General features: G+C 38.5%; 1 protein-coding gene across 12 annotated transcripts in view; it reads left to right on the plus strand.

The window, feature by feature from the left end:
• Positions 1-27,515, plus strand: part of diaph2 (diaphanous-related formin 2) — a 471,667-nt gene that overhangs the window by 266,854 nt on the left and 177,298 nt on the right. For all 12 annotated transcript variants that reach the window (XM_079630046.1, XM_079630050.1, XM_079630044.1 and 9 more), the window contains 2 exons: positions 20,755-20,853; positions 25,282-25,376. In XM_079630046.1, the coding sequence (XP_079486172.1) occupies positions 20,755-20,853; positions 25,282-25,376 (194 nt within the window). The remainder of the gene's footprint in view (positions 1-20,754; positions 20,854-25,281; positions 25,377-27,515) is intronic.

Here is a 27,515-nt window from a genome sequence, read left to right on the forward strand (position 1 = left end):
GTAATGTATAGTAGCATTTCGAGTTTAGCACACAGAGCTAACACCACTTCGACCAATTCTTTGCTGAAGCTACCTTGAACATGTTATTATTACAGATATTTTTATGTCAAAATGGCCGCTGACCTCTGCACTTTAGATTGACAGGTCATTTGAGCCAATCCGTGAATTATAGAGGTGTCATGAGGTGTCAATAGGCAAGCAGTGCCAATGATAGAGAACGTTGCCTCCCCCTCTTTGATTGACCGTAAATCTATCCAATCCCATGGATCCATAAAAATGACTGTATTTTCTGATAGCCAATGAATTTCTCTAAAAAATGACATGACGCTTTACTGGGACGGTTCAATCTTTCACGCGTGAAGTTCATGCGCAAAGTAACACAGTGACTCGTGCGCCCGTGCGTAAAAAAGACCATTGGAGTGAGCGAAAGCGTTTTTGGAGTAATAGTAACAGGTAACAGGTGAAAATGGCAAAGAAAACCACCAAAACACACTTCTTACTAGAAGAAGTGATAGAACAATGTACAAGGCGTGACAGTGATCAATCGGAGGATGATGTCTCTGATGAAGAGAGCGATGGAGGATCCATTGACTCGGTGGCAGAGGAGATGTTTTTGGGTGGTGGAAACGTCACTCTCGACAAGTAAGTGTTTTTATTATATTATACAGCATATTTTACTGCATATACTGAGGTAACGTTATTTGTTTGTTTTGAAGTGTACTTGCCAGCTTGTGTCGTGTCGTGTGTGTGTGTTCGTGTTCATGCACCGTGTAACGTTATGCGTGTGTTCATGTACAGGTGTGTGTGTGTGTGTGTGTGTGTGTGTGTGTGTGTGTGTGTGAGAGAGAGAGAGAGAGAGAGAGGGTGTGTGTTCTGTCGTGTGTGTGTGTGTGTGTGTGTGTGAGAGAGAGAGAGAGAGGGGGTGTGTTCTGTCGTGTGTGTGTGTGTGTGTGTGAGAGAGAGAGAGGGGGTGTGTTCTGTCGTGTGCGCTCGTGCAGGATTATCTTTTATGTGGCCTCAAGCACAGGTGTGTGTGTGTGTGTGTGTGTGTGTGTGTGTGTGTGTGTGTGTGTGTGTGTGTGTGTGTGTGTGTGTGTGTGTGTGTGTGTGTGTGTGTGTGTGTGTGTGTGTGTGTGTGTGTGTGTGTGAGAGAGAGAGAGAGAGGGGGGGTGTGTTCTGTCGTGTGCGCTCGTGCAGGATTATCTTTTATGTGGCCTCAAGCACAGGTGTGTGTGTGTGTGTGTGTGCGCTCATGAACTGGTTTATAAGCCTGGTTGTGTACATGTTTCTGTTTATATGCATGTGAATACGGAAACAGTGTAAATGTCTTGTAAATTACTTATTTATTTGTTTTTGTTTTATATCACAGACCATCATCTGAAAATGAATCCGATGAAGTTTGGGAGCCAGTCATTGAACAGGGACATGACAGTATCTCATCAGGAGAGGACCCTGGAATGTGCCCCTGGAAGATAAATATTTTTTTTTCCTGATAAATATAATATGTAAATAGTTGTGTGCATATATACATAAATATTTATATATATATATATATATATATATATATATATATATATATATATATATATATATATATTTATATATATAGTGGGAGTTTTTTAATATTAAAGTGTTTTAGTTCAATATAACTTGTTTTGTCTCTTTATTTGTAGAAAGTTTGGTTTCAAGAATTGAAAAAAAACCCACTGTGTTTATGCTTCAGTTACTATGTGTTAGCAATTATTGACAGTGAATATGGATCAGGAATATAATAGCTCTAAGTGTAACCTTTCATTAGAGGCCAAAATTATGACTGTAGAGTAAAGCATTCATGAATAGCAGCATGTTATGGGTCTATGGCTAAAAAAGGGTCATTTGGAGTCTCCAAGTGGCTTTTTTTGGGGAGCGCCTAGATATAACCTTAGATAAACATGTGTAAAACACTCATTTTCAAAGGTATTGTTATAAAATTTGAAATTGGGTTTGGTAAGGCTTCATGCTGTGATACCATTGTGTTTTCCAGCTTATACCTCCCAGCTATAGCTATCTGCAGGCATCTGTTTACAAAAATAAATGTAGGCGGAAATTTTTTCCCACTTTTTTAGTGTGTTCAAAGTTATATTACTCAATAGCAGTAAGACATACAGTGATTCTGACTGTTTAGGAACAAACCTCAAAGTGTCCCCTTCCAAAAGAGACCAAAAGCATGCATATACTCCAAAGGGTTCAAGAACAGCATGCAATTTAATTTGGGTAGGCCTTTTTTAGGCGTTTTTTTGCAAAATTGCAGGATGTCAAATTGTAATATATATGAATCATGGAGATTCAGAGTTGTTGTTTTTTTTTGTGTTTGTTTTTAGGGGTGGGGTTGATATCATTGCAAGCTCAATAAGAATCAGAAGAATCAGAAATTAGCTAATTTCCCATAGACTGTAGTCAGGCCTTCACGTCTCTCGAACTGTTGCAATCTTTTTTGGTGCTTTTTAATGTGACGTGTCGTGACTTCTTTTTAGTGCCTTAGTTCAAACAAAGCGGCAGATGAACCAATCATCTCTTCCGCTTTACTACTTACAGCACGAAATAAACATGAATGAACATCAGAAGGTATGTTGAAAGATACAGTTCAACTTATCAAAATCTGTATCATGTCACATGTAATCGCTAAATCAGTATTTCAACCGTGGAAAGACGACAATATATCAGCTTGTAAATAATGCCATGTAATGTTACATTTACTTCAGAAAAGCCTTTCAATGTCCAAAAACTTGTTAGTCAGCTAAATAAATTGGCTTGGAGAGGAGCATTTAGCTAAATATACGTACTATATTGCATAGTCATTGTATTTTTACTTAACCTGTTCTTCAATATTTAATGTATGTTTTAATAAATCTGTTTTATGACAGCCACCATTTACATGTTTATGTAAACAAACGAGAAGAAACATAATTGTCATTAATAATTGATTATAACATTATTTAAAACACTTCCTTATTTGTCATTTAAATGTAAGTAGCCTACAAATCAGTTAAGATCTCTTTTTTCTTTGAGGAAATTTGCCCTGTATTGTACCTGCTAAATAATTGATATAAAATCAAAATTGATCAAATCAAATCGAATTACAAGCTTATGAACCATAATTGAATCAAATTGTGAATTTTTTATCAATGCCCAGCCTTATTGTCTTTTTATTTTTTTATTTTTTTACTTGAAGCAAATGTACTTTCCTTTTATTTTCTTGTCAGAGTGCACCAGAATCATTTGTGGTAAAATCACAACAACATTCTTTAAGTGGAGAATGGCCCCAAACCCCCCTACAGCTATTTAATTCAGAAACACGTGACCTCTTTCAACTCTTTGCAGGTCTGTTTATAAGTTTGCATGCTATACCATAGGGACACTTTCATAATGGACGCAAAATTTGATGCCACTGCTGATCAGATTATCAGTGCGTATTGGGAAGAGAATTTGCTTCGGGAACACAAGCCTAACGAAACCCTTCTCTTCTCATGCAATTCAGCTCAGACTAAATCCTTCACTGATCATGGCATGGCGCATTATCATAATCTCATCAATTCTAGAGCACTTGAAATGTGCCATATAAATAAGTAATTATTCCATAGTACAGTATCATAGACAGTCATTCTTTGTCGCTTCATCTTGACACCTAATTTGGTATTGCTGTATATAGTTTGTACGACTAGATTTAGTTATTAATGTGCAAGGAAATGCCTGCGGACATTTTGTGGCATCTCGTACCTTGTCCTTGACTGTAATGAGGAGAAAGCAAGGTGTCTGTTTTTTTCCCTTCTCTTTGTTTCTTTTAAGTTTACTGGGAAACACATTAAATGAGAGCCCCGAGTCACACTAACCCTGCTATTGGTAATAATTGAGTCTCCATAGGAAGGTTACAGCCTGAAACCTTGAATGCACAGGGGGGAAAAGACAAAAAAGAAATGCATAGCACAATTGGCAGCTCAGGTATTGAATTAGCTCTATAACACAGAGGCTAAACATAAATCATATGACTCGAGCACAGTCTAGAAGGGTCACATGGCTAATTTGGGATGAGATTTGGATATGAACAGGGAACATTCAGAAATGACATCTGCTTAAACTCCTCGCGCCGTGATGTAGACCTCAGCCTGAAGCGTCAGGGAAAGGTCAACTGATGCTCATCCCCTCCTGTCATATGGAAATTGACAGTCAGGAAAAGAGTTCTGTCTTATACTGATGGCCTACTTTGAAAGTGTAATACTTAAGCATTGGAAAATGGAAAGCCAGTACAGTACTTAATATGTGTGGATATCTGCAAAATGCAATATGGCAAGTTGGCACATTGGCATATTGAGTGGAATGCTAACAGTTTGCCCTGGTCCCTGAATTTTCAAAAAGATCAGGGAGGGGCATAGAGAGTGTTTGAAGTTCCAGTAGGTGCGCATGATTGTGGGCAAGAGGGAAGGCAAGAGTCCTTCACAGACACCTAACATGGATGAATCTCAATAAATGCTGTGTGAAATTACTTACCTTGTGAAAATGAAGACTAGCTGATCTCTCAGGTTTGAAGCTGGCTATTTGAGCTTCTGTAACATTCTCACTTGAAATGATCACTTTATTTTATTTATATATATATATATAAGCAGTTAAGATATCCACACTTTTTGTCTCTTTAAACTTCACACAGTTACTTTTTTCAAGAATTAACAGTGGGAGTGGGGTAAAGTAAGAATTTGCACTGTATTCCATTACCGATTCTGTTTCAACGTAAGCTGTCTTTCAAGCCCCATGAAGTGCTCATGTGAGCTAGTGCAAGGATTTGCCAGAACTGGGTGAGGGAGATTAAAGACTCCTTCTGTTTTGGCTCTGTTTGATGTTGCCATGGTGGTTTTGTACGTTTAGGCCCTTTCTGACAAATATCATTACCACTTTGCTCCTATAGTTCTGCACACAGCATCTTCAGGGCGAGTCGCCCACACACCCAGAGCTGCAGGTCCAGATAAGACCCAGGAGGGCGGGAAGGCTGGTATGAAACTTCACTACCAGACAGCTGGACTAGAGTCATTATTAATGGAATGGAACAGTATTGGTAGTCCATTTTCTTTTTTAACATCATCTATACCTGAAATGTGTCAGCCCCCCTTGCTGCTGTCTGAGGTGAACTTTAACATTACTCTTGAGACAGTGGATGTAAAACAAGTTTTCTAAATTGCAATGCGTCATGATACTCCCTGTTTTATCCCTGGTTGTTCACACCTCAGTTTTGAAAAAGGCTAAACAAGATGGGCGTGTGTAAAAATGGGAGTATATAGGGTGGGAAGAGTTGAGACAACAACCAATATAAGACAGACCTACTGTACTACACACTCATTATACAGACACATGAATGTTAAAATATGGGCAGACATATTACAACAAACTCATAAAAATCTTTAGAGACTACTAACAACTAGCATGAACAAATCAAATACGTTTTGATAATGCATATTTTAGAAATATCAACAAATCACTATTATAACTTTGCAGAACTATCGGTCTATATGAAGAAGGACGAAGGATATTTAAAACGTTGATAATATTTTCATTTAGTTTAAGAGCACTACAATTGCTGACAGCGACACACATCAGTTTAAAAATGAAGGCATAGTTACTTTTTTTGTCCATTCTGATTTAAATTTATAGTTTACATCATTGTCTCCTGTGTATCATACATAATCATGCCATCATGTTCATGATCAGTCGTATCGCTGTATCAGTGTCCTTATTTGCACATATTTCATCTGAAGACATGAAGCACATGACACATACACTGTGCTGTTTTATGTTTGGAGCAGGAGAGTATGTGAAATATGTTTATAAAAACTTCAAACATGCTTGCTAGCATTTGTGTTTAAAAAGAGTATATATATATATTTATTTTATTTTATAAAATGACCAATCGTGTCGCTTGATAAGACCCCTATTCCTCGGTTGGAATCGCGTAGAGCCTTTTTGAACCTGCATTGAAACTGCAATTTGGACCTTCAACCTGTTAGTTGCCGTTGAAGTCCACTATATGGTAATAATAATATATGATAAATCCTGGAATGTTTACCTCAAAAACCTTAATTTCTTAACCTTATTTTGAACCTATATTTGATTTATTTTTGTGAACAAATAGTATTTCACAATATTAAATAAGGAATCAAAATGCTAACTAACGCTTGTGATCTCAGACTTTTGGAACCCACAGTAGATTTGGTCATTCATGGTTCATTCAAGTGTGTGGGGCGGGACACGACACAAAATCTTGTAATTGGAAAGAGTCTACAGTGTACTTGTGTTTATTCAAAGTCGGATCGGCTACAATCAGCGCCTGTGTATTAGTGTGCAGTTTAAGAGGCTTCACAGTGAGCAGTTAACACAAGTTGAAACAAAAAGGAGATCAAAGCTGCGAGCAGCCTTTAAAGAGATGGCAGCTGTAAGCATTTAAGTGGTAAAGTGCTGGAAAATGTTGTACTTACATGTTGGAGCTATGGTGTGGGATTGCATTTCTTCAGCTCTTTATTGCTCGTAATGGCCATATTCTGGCCACAGTGTTTTAACACAATTGCTTGGTGAAAGCATATCATCATCATCATCATCATCTCTCGCCTGTCTTTTTATATGGAATGATTCGTTTGCTACCACGCTGCATTAAGCTACATTAAGTAGTCTGTTTTCAAACCTCACTTTCAAATGAGACTTTGCACTTTCTTTTGAATGATGCCTCTTTCAATTTCTCTCTATTTTTTTCTTCTCTATTTTTTCTGGTTTTCCTTCTCTCTTTCTTTCTCTCCCTGCTTTAGTGTTTCTCTGTTTATTGGTGTATAAGTGAACCAAGACAGCCATCAAGCTGATACCCTGGAAGCATATCACCCTGGAAGAAAATTGTGGTTATTTTCCTAGATTCTCTGTGTTTTGTTCCTATTTTTTTTTTCTTCTTCCTCAAATACAGCACACCTTGCTGAGATCCACAAAGTGCATGTCAGTCAAGGGCACATTACTTCTTTTTCAAGTGGACGTCTGTTGAATTCTCTCCCATTTTATCCTGAAAGCTCAGCGTATGAATGAAATGAATTGTGCGTGCTGAGAGAGAATGCGTTGATCTCTATGTTAAAGACAGATTCAGACTAGACTCTATTGAATAGATCAAGAATCAGCCAAGACCCAGAGAGGATCATGAGCCTGCTGTAGAGCTTGACAGGCTTAGTAAATAAAGCAAAGATAGTTTGTGTGTCTGTTTGTGTGTGGATAGTCTAACTCACTGCCAGCCTTACTTCAGCCCTGTGAAGCTGATGAAAACGCTAAAGGAAAAGCTACAAACAGCACATTGAGGTTGAGTCTTGGGTCAGACCTGGACCATAAAATAGAATGATTTGTCCTTCCTTGTGATCTGTACTATTGAGATAAGTTTCTCTAATAAGCACATTTGGCAGGTGGTCTAAGTAAACATATTTAATTTTTCATGTATGAAAAGCAGGCTGCAAAGGACATACAAAGCAGGCTGAATGCCTTTTTTATTATATTATATTTTTTTGTTTTAGAAGTTGCATTCAAAATCCGCTTGACCCAAAAATGTGAGGAACCGCTTTACATCTGAGTTTGAATCATGGACATGGCTATTCTGATATCATAAATGGAGTTAAAGGGATAGTTCACCAAAAAAAAGAGCTAAATATATATATATTTCAGAATATTCTATGACAGAATTTTCTTTTTTGGGTGAACTATCCCTTTAAGAACCATTTGATGTGAACCTTAGAAGGAAGTGTCATTGTGTGGGGCCAAAAGAAAAGAGTCTGAATAAGAGATAACCACACATCTGTCTGATGATAAATGGTGTCTTTTCATTCCTGGGCTTTCACCTCTGTAATTCACGTTTAATTTAGTCTGGCTTTGATGGAGAGCGGAGATCCGGTTAGATCACAGAGCGGCGACTTACAGCGTCGCTTCTTAACCATGGCCACTCTTATCCTCTATTGATCCTGACTGCCTTCAAAGAATTCTGTGTGATTCCGTGATCATATTACATGGGCCTTCAAAGTGCACTTCTTCTCCTTTTCTCTACCGGAATGCTGGGGAGATCTCAAATATATAAATCTGTTTGGGTTGAATTGTTTCCTGAGCGGAGTCAATAGCTACATTTCCTCTCCTGGAACCAAGTGACCCTAAGGCTTGCTCGTAAAGGTCCGGCTGTAATTTGATGTTGTTTATAGATTTGTTTACCTCAGTATGTGCTCCTCTCTTGGATCTACAAAGCCACCATCACCAGGCACTACAAAAACATTTTTGTGCTTTTATGCAATATGATTTCTTAACGTTAGATTGGTGAAAAAGGATGACAAGAAAATAAGTCACTTCAAATCATTAAGTATAATGACACTCTTCTAAGTGATCAGATGTTTTTTTTTTTTTTGTCTGGGGGACTATAAAACAAGTAAAAAAAGTTTTTTGTCTTGGCTACTAAGAAACATTCTAGCATCTACCCAAAGCATGCTAGCAACCAATTGGAAATGGCAACATCATAGCATAATGTAAGACGCTGTGGACATTATTGTTGTTTTTGGATTATTTACACATGTATAACATACAACATACTATTAATATTTTAGTTAATGGTAATTTATTTTTAATGATTTAATTAGTTTTAGTTTACGGTAACACTTTAGATTACAGCCCGGAAAGTACTGCGTAATTACAATGAAATTACAGTGTAACTTTCGGTAATTACAGTGTACCTATAAAGTACTTATGTGTAAGTATAGGGGAACAATATGTAAAGTCTTGGGAATAAAGGGGTAACAACCAGGAAAATACTGCGTAATTAAAACTAAATTACAGTGTAACTTTCGGTAATTACAGTGTACCTATAAAGTACTTATGTGTAAGTATAGGGGAACAATATGTAAAGTCTTGGGAATAAAGGGGTAACAACCAGGAAAATACTGCGTAATTAAAACTAAATTACAGTGTAACTTTCGGTAATTACAGTGTACCTATAAAGTACTTATGTGTAAGTATAGGGGAACAATATGTAAAGTCTTGGGAATAAAGGGGTAACAACCAGGAAAATACTGCGTAATTAAAACTAAATTACAGTGTAACTTTCGGTAATTACAGTGTACCTATAAAGTACGTACGTGTAAGTATATAGGGAAACAATTTAAAGTTTTGGAATAAAGGGGTAACAACCAGAAAAAAAAAAAATAAATTTAGGCAAATTATTAAGTATTTTAGAACTACGGGGTACTTATACTATAATACAATCTTAATTTTGGGAGCAATTTAGCGAGTAGGCTACATACACTGCACCTTTTTGTAATAATAGTGTATACAAATACAAGGCTTTTTTCAAATTACGGGGTAGCCTATATATCAGTGCATTTATAAAGTAGGCTAATTTGTTTTTATTGCAAAGGTGCACTGATTAAGTTGTTTCAAGGCAAGTAAAACTATTGCAACTTTTTTTTTTTTTTTTAAATGCTGGGGAAATATACTCTTGTTTCATGTAGTGTAACAGGGTAAGTATGACATTGCGGGCCGTAAATTAAAGTGGTGCTTCTTACCCTCTTGTTTCTTGTAGTTACAGTGTAAGTATGACATTGCGGGCCGTAAATTAAAGTGGTGCTTCTTACCCTCTTGTTTCTTGTAGTTACAGTGTAAGTATGACATTGCGGGCCGTAAATTAAAGTGGTGCTTCTTACCCTCTTGTTTCATGTAGTTACAGGGTAAGTACAATAAAAACACATGTATACACACAATCTGATATCACTTGGAAAACTTTATTTGAAAAACAACTTATTTTAAAACGGATTTACAACACTTTCTCTTGCTTGGTTTCCTCCTCTTCTTGTTCCTCTTCTTCTTTCTTTCCACTGATAAATCTTAAGAAGGAATCCCATGTCTCTTGCTATTCTGTATTATGTGTTAAAAGAAAATACAGTACAGAAATGTCCTCACCATTTACTCATCTTTTACCCTCATGTCATCCGAGATGTATATGAATTTCCTTCTTCAGATTAACACAATTTTTTTTTTTTAGAAAAATATATAATCTCTGTGAATGCATAATGCAAGCCCATGTGTTCCTAAAAGTTGACATCAAACAGCACATACAGCAATAACTAAAGTAATCCATACGACCCCAATAAATGAATCAATGTCTTCTGAAGTGAGACGATAAGTGTTTGTAAGAAAAATACCAAATATTTAAACATTTTAAAGACTATCGCTTCCGTTCCGACCAACTGTCACTTGTGCGTGCATGAGAGGGTTGAGTTCACGCTTGACACGCGTGACGTAAGCGCGCCGAGAAACCGAATGTCGATTTTTTTATTTTTTTATTTTTTATTAATGCTCACAACAAAATACAAACAATAACACATAATAATAATGAAAAACAAACAATACAGAAGAACAGAGATGGCAGTTCTCACGCGAGTTTCACATCTAACTCCCGCGAGAACGTAATGAACGCGTGAAGCTTCACCAAACACGAAGCCAAGCCGACTCTCATGCACTCGCTGGACGCTGGTGACAGTTGGTCGGTAGCGAAAAGATGAGTAAATTACGAGAACATTTCTGGGTGTACTGTATTTTCTTTTAATACATAATACAGAATAGCAAAAGACTCATTCTTAAGATTAGGCTAATCAGTGGAATGATAGAAAAAGAAGAAGAGGAACCAGAGGAGGAGGAGGAAGTAGGAAGCCATGCAAAAATGTATACTTTCTGTCAGGACTTTAGTATTTGAAATGAAAAGTTGATTTTAAAAAAGGAATAAAGTCCTTTTTTGAAATAAGTTGTTTTTCAAATAAAGTTTTCCAAGTGATATCAGATTGTGTGTTTACATGTGTTTTTATTGTACTTACCCTGTAACTACATGAAACAAGAGGGTAAGAAGCACCACTTTAATTTACGGCCCGCAATGTCATACTTACCCTGTAACTACAAGAAACAAGAGGGTAAGAAGCACCACTTTAATTTACGGCCCGCAATGTCATACTTACCCTGTAACTACAAGAAACAAGAGTATATTTCCCCAGCATTTAAAAAAAAAAAAAATTGCAATAGTTTTACTTGCCTTGAAACAACTTAATCAGTGCACCTTTGCAATAAAAACAAATTAGCCTACTTTATAAATGCACTGATATATAGGCTACCCCGTAATTTGAAAAAAGCCTTTATGTATTTGTATACACTATTATTACAAAAAGGTGTATGTAGCCTACTCGCTAAATTGCTCCCAAAAGTAAGATTGTATTATAGTATAAGTACCCCGTAGTTCTAAAATACTTACAGTATAAATAATTTGCCTAAATAATTTATTTTTTTTCCTGGTTGTTACCCCTTTATTCCAAAACTTTACATTGTTCCCCTATATACTTACACGTACGTACTTTATAGGTACACTGTAATTACCGAAAGTTACACTGTAATTTAGTTTTAATTACGCAGTATTTTCCTGGTTGTTACCCCTTTATTCCCAAGACTTTACATATTGTTCCCCTATACTTACACATAAGTACTTTATAGGTACACTGTAATTACCGAAAGTTACACTGTAATTTCATTGTAATTACGCAGTACTTTCCGGGCTGTAATCTAAAGCGTTACCGTTTACTATAACAACACTGGTGAACATAAAATAAACCTTGTGGGTTCCTTATGGGCGGTGAGTTTTACACAGGCAAGCACTACTCATATACTATTTAAATGCCAAAATATTTATATATATATATATATATATATATATATATATATATATATATATATATATATATATATATATATATATATATATTGCTATTAAACCCAGCAGTATAAGTTTGATTAAAAAACTGCCATTGTCTGCTGAAGGGCTTATCTTTCACGGATACTGTAAAAGTGCCCGTCTATCTCTCTGTGCTCTCAAGCTACTCTTTTACAAAACAAACAAGTGCAGGAAGTTATAAGCGTAAAGCCTCATAACTACATTTACTGGCATAGTTTATACACAATCCAATCCCTGAGTAATCCAGACAGCGGGTAACAGCAGGTCCCATAAACATCTCATAATCCAGCCTGCCGGGGAAGCATTTGAGCGCACGGTTTGGACGCTGTATGCGTGGACACACTAATTCCAAAGTGAAGCAGGTCACAGCTTACACTTTAAAGTCCTGTCAGCCCAGTAATCACTATCTGAGTCAAACCTGAGATGGCACACAAAGCCGCTACCAGAATGTATACTCACCCCAAGCTCTATCATTATAACTCATTATGCTTGACTAGCTTTTGTCATTAAAGCAAACATTGAGGGCTGTAATCAAAGATGGAGTCTAAAGGATGTAACAGAGGGGTCCGGCTTTTTAGGAAGGCAGATCAGAAATAATTGGCTGTTAGGGAAGAGCGCTTTCTCAAAAGCTGTGCTCATAGACACTTTATCTGTATAGGGACTTCCTGTTTACCATAATTTCTGCTTCTGCATCCACACACATTGTTCTTTTCTATAATTCTCCATTGCTGGGAAGGGTTATCATGTAACCAGAAGAAGTTTTGTGATAAAATAACTCAAGTCTGCTGCACCTCTGACCACCCTGAGCATCTGGACCGGGGTCATCTCATGCAGCGTGAGCCCGAGCCAATGGAGGGCTTTCAAAAACAACAAGCTGCTCTCCTGAATTCTTAGGGCTGCGATCCCTGGCTCTTCCTCACATGAAAATGTTTTTATAGTGGGTTCTGTTCCTCCTGCCCTCATCTTCCACCTCCCCTCCCCTGATCACCGTGCAACTGTCCCGGCTCTTTGATCTACTGCGTATAATGAAACAGATGAGCACAGACACTCATAATCAACCTGGTTTCTCTCAATGAGGTGAAATGAGTACAGAGGGTGTATTTGGATGCAATTCATGACTAGGGACTTGTCTTTCTGTGGTGTAGTGTTTTTAATCAGTCTGCGTCTGCTTTGGCGTGTCACCTGTTCATGTTGGACGTGAGCTGACTTAGGATTAGTCACGTGGAGGGAACTATGAAAACCTTTATGAAACCACACACAAATGTTCAATGCCTGTCAGGAATTGTTTACTCTTGACAAGTGAATCCGTATGTCTGTGAAGAGCGGCAATGCATGAATTTGTACTGCAACTGCTTTTGGCGGGATTGTGAAGACTTACAATTACACTGTTCGTACCTGCTCTGGATTTGATTCTGACAGAAAGCACTGTCTCACACTAACACACATAATTCCAAGCTGTCTTAATGAAAAAGTCATTTTATTTAACTTATTGTTTACTGTTATCCCACAGGCAAACTTTAACATTTGCATGCATGCACAACACGTGAAGTATTTCAAAACTCCTCTTCACACCATGGCAGACAAATTGTATAAAATTGGTTAACCTTCAAGATAGAAAGAATAATACCCAGCCACATGTTGAATAAAAAAAGTTAAAGTTAAATAAAAAAACAGTTCTCAACAGTTTCTTATTTAATGCAATGACTCTTTTCTCCCTCCCACCCTTCAAATGATCAAACTATTCTTTGAAAGCCTTACCAGCTAGACTTACAACTACCAACACAGCATAGTGGTTGATCTCAAGGCCACATATCTCCTCAGAGAAGACAAACACAACCACACAACCTCAACACCCAGTCCCTGACCACAGGGAGTCATCAGAGACCATGTGTCCAGCAGTGGTCCTGTTCATGAGGTTCTGTATGACTAACTATAGTTCAGCTTGACACAGATGGGGCCAGGCACAGTAAACATGTTATAGCATGTTACAATTAAAAAGTTTAGGTTCCATAATATTATTATTATTTTTTTTTTAAGAAATTTAAATTAATCATCAAGAATGCATTATAATGTTACAAAGGATTTCAATTTCAAATATGTTATTTTGAACTTTCTATTAATCAAAGAATCCTGAAAAAAAATAAAACAATGTATCTCTATTTTCACAATATTTAGCAATACTATTGTTTTCAACATTGACAATTATAAGAAATATTTCCTGAGCACCAAATCAGCATTTTATAATAATTTCTGATGGAGCATGTGACACTGAAGACTGGAGTAATGACTGCTGAAAATTTAGATTTGCCATCACAAGAATAAATAACTTTTATATAATAAATAAAAAACATATTAAGATATATAACAGTTATTTTACATTGCAACATTCAGGACATTTTTAGGCCATATGACCGCAGGAGCTGTTGGATTTTTCTGTTTACAGTGAGGTTCTATGCCATTTTATGTTGCCTGTAGATGCTGTATGAAACTTCAAAGAAGACTACTTTACAGCATTTATTCATTAAGGTGTCTTTTCACTTTTGCAGATTTAATTTAAAATGTAAACAATATATTACGGTAGTATAAATTACTGTTAGTCAATGAATTATAAATATACATTAATTTGCATTGAGCAATAGTGTCATATAGTTAGTTCATGATATTTGTGATATGATTATACTAATGCTAACAAACTGAGCTTCATTTTAATGTGGTACTAAATAGTTTCTTATTTTCTTTAGAGGTGCACTCTGGGAAAGGTCAGTGAGAGTTTTATGTAATAAAACACACTACAACAAGATGGACTGTTGTTGTGTTAGGTAATAGATTATTTCTAGACACTAGAAATAAACCATTTGTGTGTATGCCTCGGGATGTGCTTTCAATACAGAATGAAAGTCAGTTAAATGTAATTGGTCAAACTAACCCTTAAACCAACCATCTATTTTCGTAGCTCATTGGACGAGAGCCTGAATCCAAAGGGTATGGCTGTAAAGCCCTTAGCGGCCAGTTAACAGTGACTCTTCCCACACTCTTTGCGCTTTTGAGCTGCCTAGCCAGAAATGAAAGACATTTTTGGGTCTTGGTACTAATACTGCTGCTTAGAACCACAACCCATTCATATTCACACCACCCAGATCATCTCTAAGACATGATGTATTCCCCTCCCTCATTATTTCAGCACTTCCTCTTTGTTAAATCCAGGTGATATGCATTCTCACAAATGACCTTGCGATAAGGCGTAATGTCAGTACGATCCATCGTCTTTCATAGAAGCCTGTTTTCATTTCACACAAATGTGATCGTGCAAATTTAATACGAGAGATAACCTATTATCAGCTTCGCACGCTGCAGCTCCATACTACAGGAGAGAGCTGTTAGTGCTGCTCTGCTAGATTACCGTATGAATGTGTGTGCTAAGTGAGCTCCAAACCCCCAAAAAAAGCAGCCATGCTTGAGCAAGTCCCTCTTAGAATGCCACAAAAATCACTTGCTATAATTAAGTGGAGGTTACAACATTGCTTTGTCATTTGGCCTAAATCCATCAGATGCTTCATGGCGTGAGTATGTTTGCTCACAGATAGCTGCACTTTGTGTTTCCCACAACCACAGAGGTTGCTAAACAAAAGTTTTCTGACATGAGGAGGAGGAACCGGGCTTGACTATCCTCCTGAGCTTTTATCCAAGTCCAGCTGTTAGTTTCTCAGTCTCAGTGTGTCTCTCACTCATAATGAAACTGTTAGAGAGCGAGTTGTTATTTGGGTCAGGCTGTGACCTTTCTAGCCTCTTCTCCACTTAGTCTCCACAGGCTACCAGGAGAACCCAGGGTGAGAATCGGGAGTGTATTAGTGACCCCTGCACCTGGTCATGCTTTGAAAGTCTCTCAGGCATATCACATCCCCCTCAGAGGGAATCAAGCTTTACCTGCCGCCCCATCACAATTATCATCAGCGCTAACCTCACCCTTTTCCCTTGTTATCGTTAAAGATGATGATAATTGCATGGATGGGAGAGCACAGCCCTCTCCCCCAGCAGTTTTATTTTATTTTCTGTGCTATTCACCTTGAGGCGAGACAGCTTTGCCTGAGCTCCCCAGCACTGTGAAGGTCAAGACTGAGGAAAGGGGTAAGTCATTATAGGAAAGATACCTCCTAATAACCTGACATCAGAAAGCCGTCAGAGAGAGGCTGAATTATACTCATTCAGACAGCTTCCTTTGTATTTATGGCCCATAGACCTGTTTGACATCAACAATCTCACGGATACTTGAGTTAGAACAGCTCAAATCGCTGCACTAATAAAAACGAATAGCTTCATATGCTAATTTTTCAAACTGCATCATCAAAATGCACTCAGCTGTTCCACCACAAAATCTCCACCCCTAATTTAGAGCATACGTTAAACACTCGATGCCAGAATCTTCGTTATGCTGCGCTCAGAATCAATTTGTGTGCGTTTTTTTCTTATTGATCGCCCTTATCCGATCAATGCAGGTTCACTTGGATGAAAGAAAAATAAACCATTTCAGGTTTGTCCCTGAAGTATTTCTTTTTTTTGAGAGTGTGAGCATGCATTCAAGAGGCTAGATGGTGGGAACGGCGTGGTGGGCTTGTATCCAGGCAATAAATTGGTTGCAGGGTTGAGAAAGAGACCTCTCTTTAGCCTTAGTCACTGGCAGAAATAGTCACAGCTGTAATTCTCCAATAGAATAGTGTTTTCTAACCTCTATTGTGTGTTTTGGATGCCTTGTAGATCTGGCTGAGGATGTGAAGAAATTACAAAATCAAAATCTTTCTTTTACACTCGGAAGACTCGGAAAAACATTTTCTTATGTGAGCAATATATTAAAAAACAAATCTGTTTTAAGTCCAACTTTTTATTTTTTTACCCCACTGACATCCATTGCATGGGCAAAAATAGTTTAAAACATCTTAACTCCTGGTTTTAGACAGCGTGGGCATGAGTAAATGATGACAAAATGTTCATTATTGTGTGAACTTTCCTTTTTACCATACTCTAATTGTTGAAGTATTTTTTCACTCAGGCTTGACTTACTTCCTGAAAGAAATCGTCTCGTATTGATTGGCATTGTTCAAGTTTGGACAGTCAGTTTTGCAGAGGTAGATGAGTCATATTATTCCAGTCAGATTGTGCATTCCGACAATGCACTTCCCAGCCCAGACAGTCAGACTCCACATTGTCTGCTTCATCTGATTCGTTGCAGGGACATTGAACACATTTTAAGAGGACCTGTCATCAGTGTTTTCAGTCCTCCGTTCAACATCTCTAGCTTTATGTCTCCATGACTGCTCTTGTGTGAATCATTTCGGTCCGGAAGCGAACATGTGGTAGTGTTTAGCTTGCTAATGCTCAAGGCTTTGGCAGCCTGGGGGGAGATATCACATGGACGGCTCCCAGCAGAATGATTCAAGTCCAGTAAACAATCTCTACGCCCAAATGTGAAGAACTTTGGAAATGAGGAGCTCCCATGGGCTGCCCTCTGTCCAAAAATCACAGAAAGGGCTTGTGTGAACTTGAGTGTGTTTTTCTGTTGCCTTTTTTATTGCTTTTCTTATTGTAAGTTATATTATTGCTATTGCATTTCACCCCTCGTTGCCTCCAAGAGCTATTCTCTCATCCACATATAACAATGTATGTGGACCCAACACACATGTATGTGATTACATTGGCTGGAGTAATCATGTACTGCTAATGTTTTACTAACATTTTGAAACCACCTTCCCCCTGAATACCTCTCGACTTTGTGTTTTCCTTCTAATGGATCACATTACTGAAGCATCACTGCTGTTTGTATTGCGTTGAAACACCCTGAACATAATCAGTCCTTCACAGTCAGTTTATAAGAAAAAACAAACAAACTGGCTTCTTCATCAATGGCTGGCCCATTATTCAATTATTTATTAGATTTTTCTTGTATTAATTCAAGTTACTTATGTCGTACATGTACGCAAGATGTTTTGGATCATCTTAAATTTATTTGTATAAATGTGGTTTTATTATGCACAGACACTGCCTGTATTTTTGTAATGCTGCAAGGCGAGCTTACTTTTTTTACTGTATTTAACACAAAACTTACAAAGAAACGTTTATTTCTCCAGCACTTCATTATGGTGTTTTGGGGAAGCAGTTAAGCTCTTTGTTTTTTGATATTCGTCTGTGGTGGTGATTTGCATTTGCACCAAAAAAACAAAAACAAATGCTCAGCATGTGAAGGAGCAGTTTTAGTCTCTTGGAGGGATTGCAAAGTCATGCTCCCATCTTCAGCGATGGATAGAGGGTGGAACTGTATCTCATTGTGCACTAATTATTTCTGTTAGAAACACTGATGCATTCTGCTCTTGTCTAGTCATCCGGTTCATCAAGTTCTCACTTCCTGTAAAACTGCAGAATAGTGCAAGCCAGCAGATAAAAACTCTGTCAGAAATATTTAGAAAGGAGTGTAATTGAATCAGTTGGCCTACTGTAAATACAAAACAAAGCCTCCCAAACTGCCCACCTTTTCCATCTTAAGCGGAAGTAGCGATGGGCTGAGCTGTGTCTGTTTCTCATTAATCCAGCATTGGACTGAGAAGGCGCAGGCCTGGCGGGCTTCGGATCTCAACAGCTGAAGAGCCTGAGGATGTGTTGAGAACATCCTGCTGAGAGCGTGGGCTACCCAGGTGGAAGAGCCAGCTGGTGGAAGGGTGTGACAATGCGCCTGAGGGGGTGGTGGGGGTATCTTAAGCGCCACAATATGGCTGAAAGCTGTTCCCTCACCTGCAGCCCTTCCCCTAAAAAATTAAGATCCTTCGGGAGCCCTGTTTCCTGATATTTTATTTTCTCTGGTCTTCAGGTTTGTCAGATTTAAGTTGTTTTAGTGAAACACACAGCGTGCACTGCTGACTCTCTTGAGTTGAAACCTACCTGCCACTCCTTGAAGCCTTCAGATCGTTTGACCCCATGCCATTATGGACCGTTCGTCCATCTATCCATCCATCCATACATACATACTCCCTGTTGTGGATGTGGACCCATGCTGTCATCATTGTGAGACATTTTGAGACACCCTACCAGCAAGAAAGCAGAGAAAGGTTGTATTAAAAGTCACACTAAAACTTTCTTCTTCTCAAGTAGACCATTAATCCATAGTGCTGTGATCAGCTTGTGAAATTTATTTAATTCAAATGAATAACTTTTGGAATTGCAAATCCTGTCACCTGTTAAGGCGATACGATGCTCGTACAAATTAATTACTATCCATTCCGTTGAAGCACACCTGAGCTTTTAGCACCAAAAATAAACAAATAAAGAAATAAGTTAAACTTTCAGAAGATCAAACTCTGTTAACATGCTCTGTAGAGTCACCATCACTTTCAATCCAAAACCGACATGCATCAGTACCACAGTGCTATTGACACAGCACAGGGCCTGTAGCCAGCAGTAAATCCACCTGCTTAGGAGATGCTCTTGCTTTGATAGCTCCTTCACATATGCAGATTTCTTGGGAGAGGCTTGTTTGTATGCGATTTCCTGGGAGACTTCCATCTTGGGCTTAAATAAATAGCGGAGTTGTGATGATTAGCGCTGAGGTGCGCTCCTACTCCCACAAGCAATCTGCCAAACCTAGACTTCTTCTGTCTTTGTTTTCACCTGAGTATTACCCAGAATCTCTCTCTCTTTCTCTCTCCTTCTCTCTCCCCCGGGTGGGTCCCAGAGCTACGGCCTTGATTGCTCTGTAATTTAGTTAGTTGGTAGTTGACTGTGACAATGGTTTGGCCGAGGAATTTGCTGACATGTTATGTCACTCAGGGTGAGGTTATCATCAAGTAGAGCTCTAAGGAATCCAGTCCCTGGAATACCAGACACACACATAAAGAATCAACGTTGGTTTAGGGCTGTTCAAAGCTGGCGTTCCTGCTGCTCCTTAGGATTACAGATATTACACAATTATCTCCATGGCTCTGAGCCGTTGACAGAGCAGGCCCTGTGTTTGTCAATAGCAGGCCAGAGAAATCTTCCTTCTATATACGTGAGTGGTGCCGCAGTCACGCGCTGATGGTCTCTTTAAGCACATCGACTCTAGACGTCTTTCTCTCTGTCTGTTTTTCTATCTCACCTGTCTCTCTCTCTTCCTTTCCATTTTCTCCTACCTCCTTTTTTTCTCTTCTCTTCTCATCCCTCCCTTCCTCAGTTTTTTTATGTCATGCTATAAAAGGGAAGTCTGGCATGCATCAGTATCTCGGTTTAATTGTGACACATCTGCCATGATCTAGAGTTTCTGTGTCCTTATGCTTTCCATCCAGGATCTGTTATCGGGGTGCCATATGTATAATTACCCTATAGAGAGAGGAGCATATGTAATTTTCATATAAAGTGTGAGCTCATATAAAGTGTGGTCCAAAGCACAGGAGTCATGCTTTTCATTTTGGTTAGCCGTATGACAAGACCATATCTAATATAAAGGAATCTGAAACAATGTTTGCTTAGGTCTTGTTACTTTTTATTAGTGGCGGCCACTACTACCACTTTTCCTCTTACTTAAGGCTTAGAAGCATTTAATCTGTGAATTCTGTTATCTTTTACTCACCCACATGTCATTCCAAACTCGTATGACTTTCTTTGTATAACACAAATAATATCCTGAAGAAAGTTTCAGCTGTTTTGTCCATACAACAGTCAACAGGGGCCCAAAACATAAAAGTAGCGTGAAATGGCTTGAATATCCATCTCTAGTCACATAAATATTTTTTTAATGTATTTTATTTATCTTCAACCTCTCAGCAAGCAACTATGAATCACCCAGAATACCTATAACAATATGCAGTCATTCTGTTTATGCTTGATGTATGAAATTTGGTAACATCTGAACATCTACTCATTTTCTATTTTTCCTGAAAAATTGAGCAGATGCGTTTACTGGTTTTGATAATTAATATTTCCCTCTGGTTGTGTCTCTTTGCTTTCAGTGAAAAAGGACGTGGAAGAAACAGATGACAGGATGACACAATTCAAGAAAAAAGCAAAAGAGCTGCGAATTCTGGATGCCAAGACAGCTCAGAATCTGTGTAAGTTATCAGCATTCCATATCATCTGCGTCCCCTAACACCCACCCAAGAGCCTCCAGATCTGTTTTTTGTTCTTCCTTCCAAAGAAGTTACGTTTGTCTCTAAATAATTGTCTTTTTTATTATTCATTATTATTATTATTATTATCATCATTATCCTAGGTATTTTTGCTCCATACTAGACTTTCTCTAAAAGCAGTTAAGGCTGCTGGATCTATAGCCACAATGTGTCTGTTCAGGCTTTGACTGACACTTTTTCTCTGTTCTCTTCTGTTTGTTTGTTTTCTTGCTCCTACATATCATGTCAACTTTAAAATTCCTCTTATCCTCTTGTATTGTCAAGCAGCATTTGGCAGTATTTGCTCTTCCTGCAACAGGTTTTTGAGGATGCTGTTTTTTTGATAATGGATTCAACCCGATTCCTCTGATATCAGTTGTACCGTAAACACATAGGAGGATAACAGAAATAAAAAGGACAAAGCATTTTGTTTGCCTGCCTCATCCTATCCACACGCAAAGCCAAATAGTCCCCTAAAACCTTTATGCGATTAAGGGACCAAAGTCTGATTTGTTTTTTTGTTTTTTTTTTGTTCTTTCCCCATACGTAAATCAAAACCAGTGGATCAGTAAATTAATTAATTAGTTAATTTATTTATCCCAAATAAAATACAATCAGTTACATTAGGTTACAATACTACAATATTACATGTCATATTTGTTTTTTTCCCAACCCCACTGTCTTGTTTGTCTATACCCCATAGCATTGAAACTAGTTTGACCCTATACTCGACAACAGGAACCACCTGTTTATGTCACAGGTTGCTTTGTGGTCCATATTGATCAGCCTATCTTGTGCCATTTACCAACTCTCTGTCTCTCTTAAACTGCCACCCTCTTTACCCCCCTCTTGAATCTTCTCTGTGTGTGTGTATGTGTGTGTGTGTGTGTGTGTGTGTGTGTGTGTGTGTGTGTGTGTGTGTGTGTGTGTGTGTGTGTGTGTGTGTGTGTGTGTGTGTGTGTGTGTGTGTGTGTGTGTGTGTGTGTGTGTGTGTGTGTGTGTGTGTGTGTGTGTGTGTGTGTGTGTGTGTGTGTGTGTGTGTGTGTGTGTGTGTGTGTGTGTGTGTGTGTGTGTTCTCAGGAGTGCCTGCGACTCTTTGGACTCTGATTGATGAAAGCAGTATGAGAATGCAATTTTATTCTTCTTTGGAAATGTTGGCTTCTTTGTCTGGGAGAGGAGAACACCTTAGATATACAATATCACACTTAATGAAATATTCATAGCAAATGCTAAAATAACCAGCCACCTGAGTATATGTCCTACCCATGCTTGTTTTCATCCTACCCGGAAGAGTACTTGGATTCCAATTGAATAGATCAATGCAATTTGAATGTGTGAATAGAACAACATGAAGCTCTGGGTCTGGCTACAGTTCTGCTGTTGAAGAATATATATTAAGCCACATTATCTGAATGTTGGTTTAACAGAGATAATAGATATATAACATTTATTTTCATATATTACATTTTCAGCGCTTTCTGTTGCAAAGCTTTCTGTAATGATTCTAGGGTGTTATGTGTCTGTCTATCTGTCTATCTATAGTCTGGTAGGCAACATTGTCTTATATACTCTCATTGCTTAGCTATGGGCAATAATAACAGAGATGCTTGTGTCAGTCAACACTAAAAGTACATCAAAAGACATACCATTTTCATTATTTATATAACATGCTCAGTTAGTGTGTCTGAAGGACATCAGGGTCAGGGTTTGTGTGCGTGTGCTTGTTTTTTTTTCTTGTTTCTTTTTTCTTTTTTCTTCTTCTATTATAACTGGAGCAGATGAAGATAGCCCTAACAGCAAATATTCCAGTGACATTTCTCTCTTCCCCTCATTCACTCACTTTCTCTTATTTTCACATTCTCATTCTCATTCTCGTGTGCTCTGTCTCATTTCCGCTAGTTTTTTACTCAGCCTTTGATGCACAACACACACACACTCACACACCACTTCAGGCTTTAGAGTAACTAATGCCAGCACACAAGTGGGAGTGCTGTTACGCATTCACTTCAGCCACAAATCTGTCATCTTTCACAGAGAAAGGAAAAGGGAGGTGGGACAGGAAAACAGAAAGAGAGAGTGTAAAAGCATTGTATATAAGACACTATTTGAAAGACCAATGTACATTTCTCTGGGGCATTAAATGTTCTGTTATTTATATTTGTATTTAGGATAGGGGCCTCACAAACAAGACAGGGTTGTTCCAGGGTTGTGGAAATGACCCAAAGTACATGTGGGGCTGGGAGAGTTACTCATACCCCCAGGTATCCATTTCTGTCTCCCCCTCGTGCTGAGAGTACAGTCTGTGGGCTGACTGGACAAAACCCACACTTTGTTTGGCCATGAAATTCTCTGGTTAGGAAAACTTGCTGAGTTCATTGGTCCTGGGGACCTATGAACAATCTTACACAGACACACACATGATCCCACACATCATTGTGAGTGTAAAGGGAAGCTGGATAGTAAATGCTACTTTGGACCCAGGGCCCGGACGGGGCTCCGTGCTCAGCTGAAACAATATTCCAGATGAGATGAAGAGGTTGTGAATCTCATGAGTGCAGGAGGAACCGAGCAAAGCAGGCAACCACTACATGAAGTCATGCTCCTCTATTAACACAGAGATACCCAGCAGAGCTCTGTGGTCCATAAGCATGTTTAACAGTCCCAGCATTCCTATCCCTGGTCTAGCTCCAGAGGAGTCACATGGCCCTCCGTCAGCATTCCTTTTCACAAATATAGTGGGCTGCATTTAAAACAAAGTGTGAGTTGCTATAAATTATGCCAGTGTGTGGAGGTGGTTTAGTATAGAAAGCGTTTTATATATGGGGTGGAAGTGCTCTTTTTTTGCTTTAATGCTTACAATTTGGTGGACTTGCAGTGTTTTCTTTGTTGAAAAATGTGACTAAATCCCCAGGCTGATGAGTTGTGGATATGAACGGAAATGAATTATGGGATGCATCTGTCATGGACAAACTTGTTAGAGGAAAAAGTCAGGATAATGTGAATATGTAAATTATGCTAATGAATCAACAGATGAACCGAAAGCATTTGTCATCCAATTATTATTTTTTTGCAGAAATGTGATAAGTTCTGACTAGAGGTTGTTAAAATCACCACATTCAGTTACTAACCATGTGTTTGTTTATTGGCATGTGATACTCTGATGATTGGCTCACCATGCTACTGATGGTTTGTTCATTAGCATATCCCTATAGCCAGGCTGTATTGTATTGTAAGGCTGGTTTTAAAACCATGTTGGCACGTCCAACCTACAATAATAATTTCTTCCTAGGCCATTGTATCCAGATGAGTCCCCTGCTTTGAAATACCACTGTTTGCTCTACCTTCATCTCCCAAATAATGTTTTTCTTTTTTTATAAAATAAGATTACAAAAAAAAAATAGAACTCTCTTTTCTCTGAAGAAACCGGCATATTGTCACACGCAGATGGCCGACTAAGGAATTGCAGAAAATAGAGCATAGTTTCACAGAGAACCAGTCAGTCAGCTGGTGGGAATGGTAGTTTATTAAATCACTGTTCATCAGAAGTTGGACCTGTTTCACCTGCACACCAGAGAGCTGGATGAGGCAGAAGGGCCGTTGCATTCATTGACTGGTGCAATTCAGAGAGCAATGGAGGAATCTGACCAAATAAATACATATTTTAGAGAACAGATACTCACATATAATCTTCAGTATATCCACTCAGCCCTGCATTCCCATCAAATTTGCTAAAATAGCTCAGAGGTAGGTGGTACAAAACAAGAGTGACTCCTTGAATGTTTCTGTGTTATAATCATTTGCCAGAACAAAATCAGGTTCTGCTCTACATTGTTTCCACACACCACTGGAAAACTCTTGACTGTTTTAATCTATGTGAATATTCAGGTAATTTTAACCTCAATTCAGTAACTGATTCAGACATAAATGTACAATTATGTTCGGTCCCCCACTGATGCGCTTTAAACTGCATGCTATGAGCTATATGCTGTAATTACAGACTATTCTTTTCTCAGGAGTGGTGGAGGTTATCAAATTCAACTGTTGGGTAAATTGCACCTGTGGTTCTCTGCATTTCATCCTAGGTGAAAGTTTAAGATTTTGAGTTGTTATCATGTGATAAGGCCCCAAATCTGAGTTGATTTTAGCTGCTTTTATTGCTGAAATATTTTTTTTTCTCTTTTACCACCAATTGCCCCAAAGTGGAACAAACACTCTATCAGTGTTCTACCATCCACCTGAGAAGTTGACGTTGTTCCATGGTCATTGCTAAAGAGGGTCACCTGTTGAACTCTTACACTCTAAACTAGAGGGCCAGAAAATGACTCATCTTTTTTTCTTCTTTCTTTTTTTTTGTTTTTTGTCACCGAATAGCAATTTTCCTGGGATCATTCCGGCTGCCTTATGAAGAGATCCGGGATATCGTGCTGCAGGCGGATGAGGAGAGGCTAAGTGAAGCATTAATCCAGGTGAGTTGTGTGTGCATAGGCACTTTCATATAATGCAGCCTGATCCACCATTTTAAACCTTTATCCGCTCACAGGGCAATGTGTGAAATGTAAAAACATTCTGGCCAAAATCCAGTCCAGTCTTTTATTATTGCTATTTATTGATGTTTTATTTTTAAAGGTGGGATTTAGAATATAAACTGTATTTAAAAAAAAAAAATTTTTTTTAGCAATGTTATATTATTTTAGGGCTTTTTCACACCTGAAAGTCCGCACCAAGGTCCGAAGTTCATGTTTTGATACATTTTACACATTCGATTAGTTTTGGTTTGGTTTCACATTGCAATTATGTGAGCGCACTAAAGAACTTTACATGACATACTTGCGTCCTGTTGTTATCATCTGTGTGGACTGCATCTTGACATTGATTGGTTTGTAAACGGACGTGCGTCTGATGTCAGCGTGTTGTCAATTTGGTGGGTAACTTTGACAAGAATGAATGAACAGACGCATATTGTTATACTGTTATCATTATGGCATTACTACCTGCAGCACCAACTATACGCGAGGCTAGTTAAAATTCGCCAAATGAATGTCCTCGTTGTGCAAATATTTTATCACCGCTGGCAGGAAAGGAGAAGTCTGCTAGCAATCCTGCGAGAACCACCGGAACTTCCTGTAAATGGTCTATAAGTCCGAACCATACATAATTTTTTTTCACACTAGAAACGATCCAAACCTTTGTTCAGTTTGATCCGTACCGAGGCTACCTCTTTTCGTCTGACCAAATTTTGTCTGTTTGGACCGGACCGTGGTCCGGGGGAGGTTTCACACCTGTAATTTTGATTCGGATCAAACTGAAAAGTCAGAAAATCCGGACCAAACAAGGTAGGTGTGAAAGGGCCCTTAGTTTGGAGTCATAAAAGTCATCCATCCATACATGCATACATCCATCCATACGATACATCTTGGATATTCCAGAGTGTGTGTGTGTGAGAACTTTTGACACATAGAAACATACCAAACCGCTACGCAGATAAATCTATTTTGTGAAAGCCAGACATTCATGGGACATTTCTGAATAGCATTTGTAAAAACGTCCTACGTTTGTCTTTGCTCAGAGATTTGTCATGCCTACAGATGACTGTGTGCATTTGAAAGGCTTCATTAAAGAGATGTATTTGATGCCAGGCAGTGCTGGGTGTACAATACTCTGTCTGCTCTCGTTCACCAGGCCAATAGAAGCTCCACTTTCACTCTTTCATAATAGCTGCTTTGGGACAGGACTTGGCAAAACTCCTGCCGCTCCACCCTCCCTCCCACTGCCCTTTGTCTTACAGGCAAGATTGATGATCCTTCAGGAAGCTCTTCACGCCCTGACTGTCTCAGTGGTTTTTGTTAATCTTAAACGTGGTAATTGCAAATGGCATGTGTTTCCTGAACTAAAAATACCTCAGCTGTCTATGAAAGAGTTGATCTCATTTACATTAGACCACCCTTTGCCTCTAACCCTCAAAGCCTCTGGTGACTTTTTCACCACTGTGAATTAGTTGGATTTGAATGAGTCAACTTAGTTTCACATTTGAGAGCCTGCCGTCTATCTCAGAGACCACTAGGTTGAATTGCAAATTTTATTTTAGCTGTTTTGTCACAGAGCTGCCCTCTGTTCCCCTTGTTAGCCCTTTCAAGAACCACATGAACACATACTTGGGTTTTTAAAAAGACACTTTATTTACCTTGATGTACCAGCGAAGGGAGAGATGGATTACACCCACACAAACATGCACCTACAATGAGACTGTGGTGTCTCAGACTGGCCACCTGAGCACTAGCCCAGTGGACATTTGGGCGTTTTGCGGGCCGTTGATGTGTCACCTGGGTCAGCATGCATGGTGGTGGCCATCTTGATTTTAGTAAAAGACCGGAATGGACTTCTGTTGTGCTTTTTGTACCTGTGCTGTGTTGCATCATGGGAGTGGGAGATACCAAGTATGGTGTGTAAGGGGTGGAATTGTTCTGAAGTTAGTTATGTCTAATTATTGTTGATTGATATAATTATATTTATACTTTTTATAATTATTGTTGAACTGAAGTTTTTGCTGTGTCATTTAAATTTGTGTGTTGAAGGAAATTGGGTTATTTGATCTTTAATACATGTTT

The sequence above is a fragment of the Phoxinus phoxinus genome, assembly GCF_949152265.1.
Source record: "Phoxinus phoxinus genome assembly, chromosome: 12".
NCBI classification, from domain to species: Eukaryota; Metazoa; Chordata; class Actinopteri; order Cypriniformes; family Leuciscidae; genus Phoxinus; species Phoxinus phoxinus.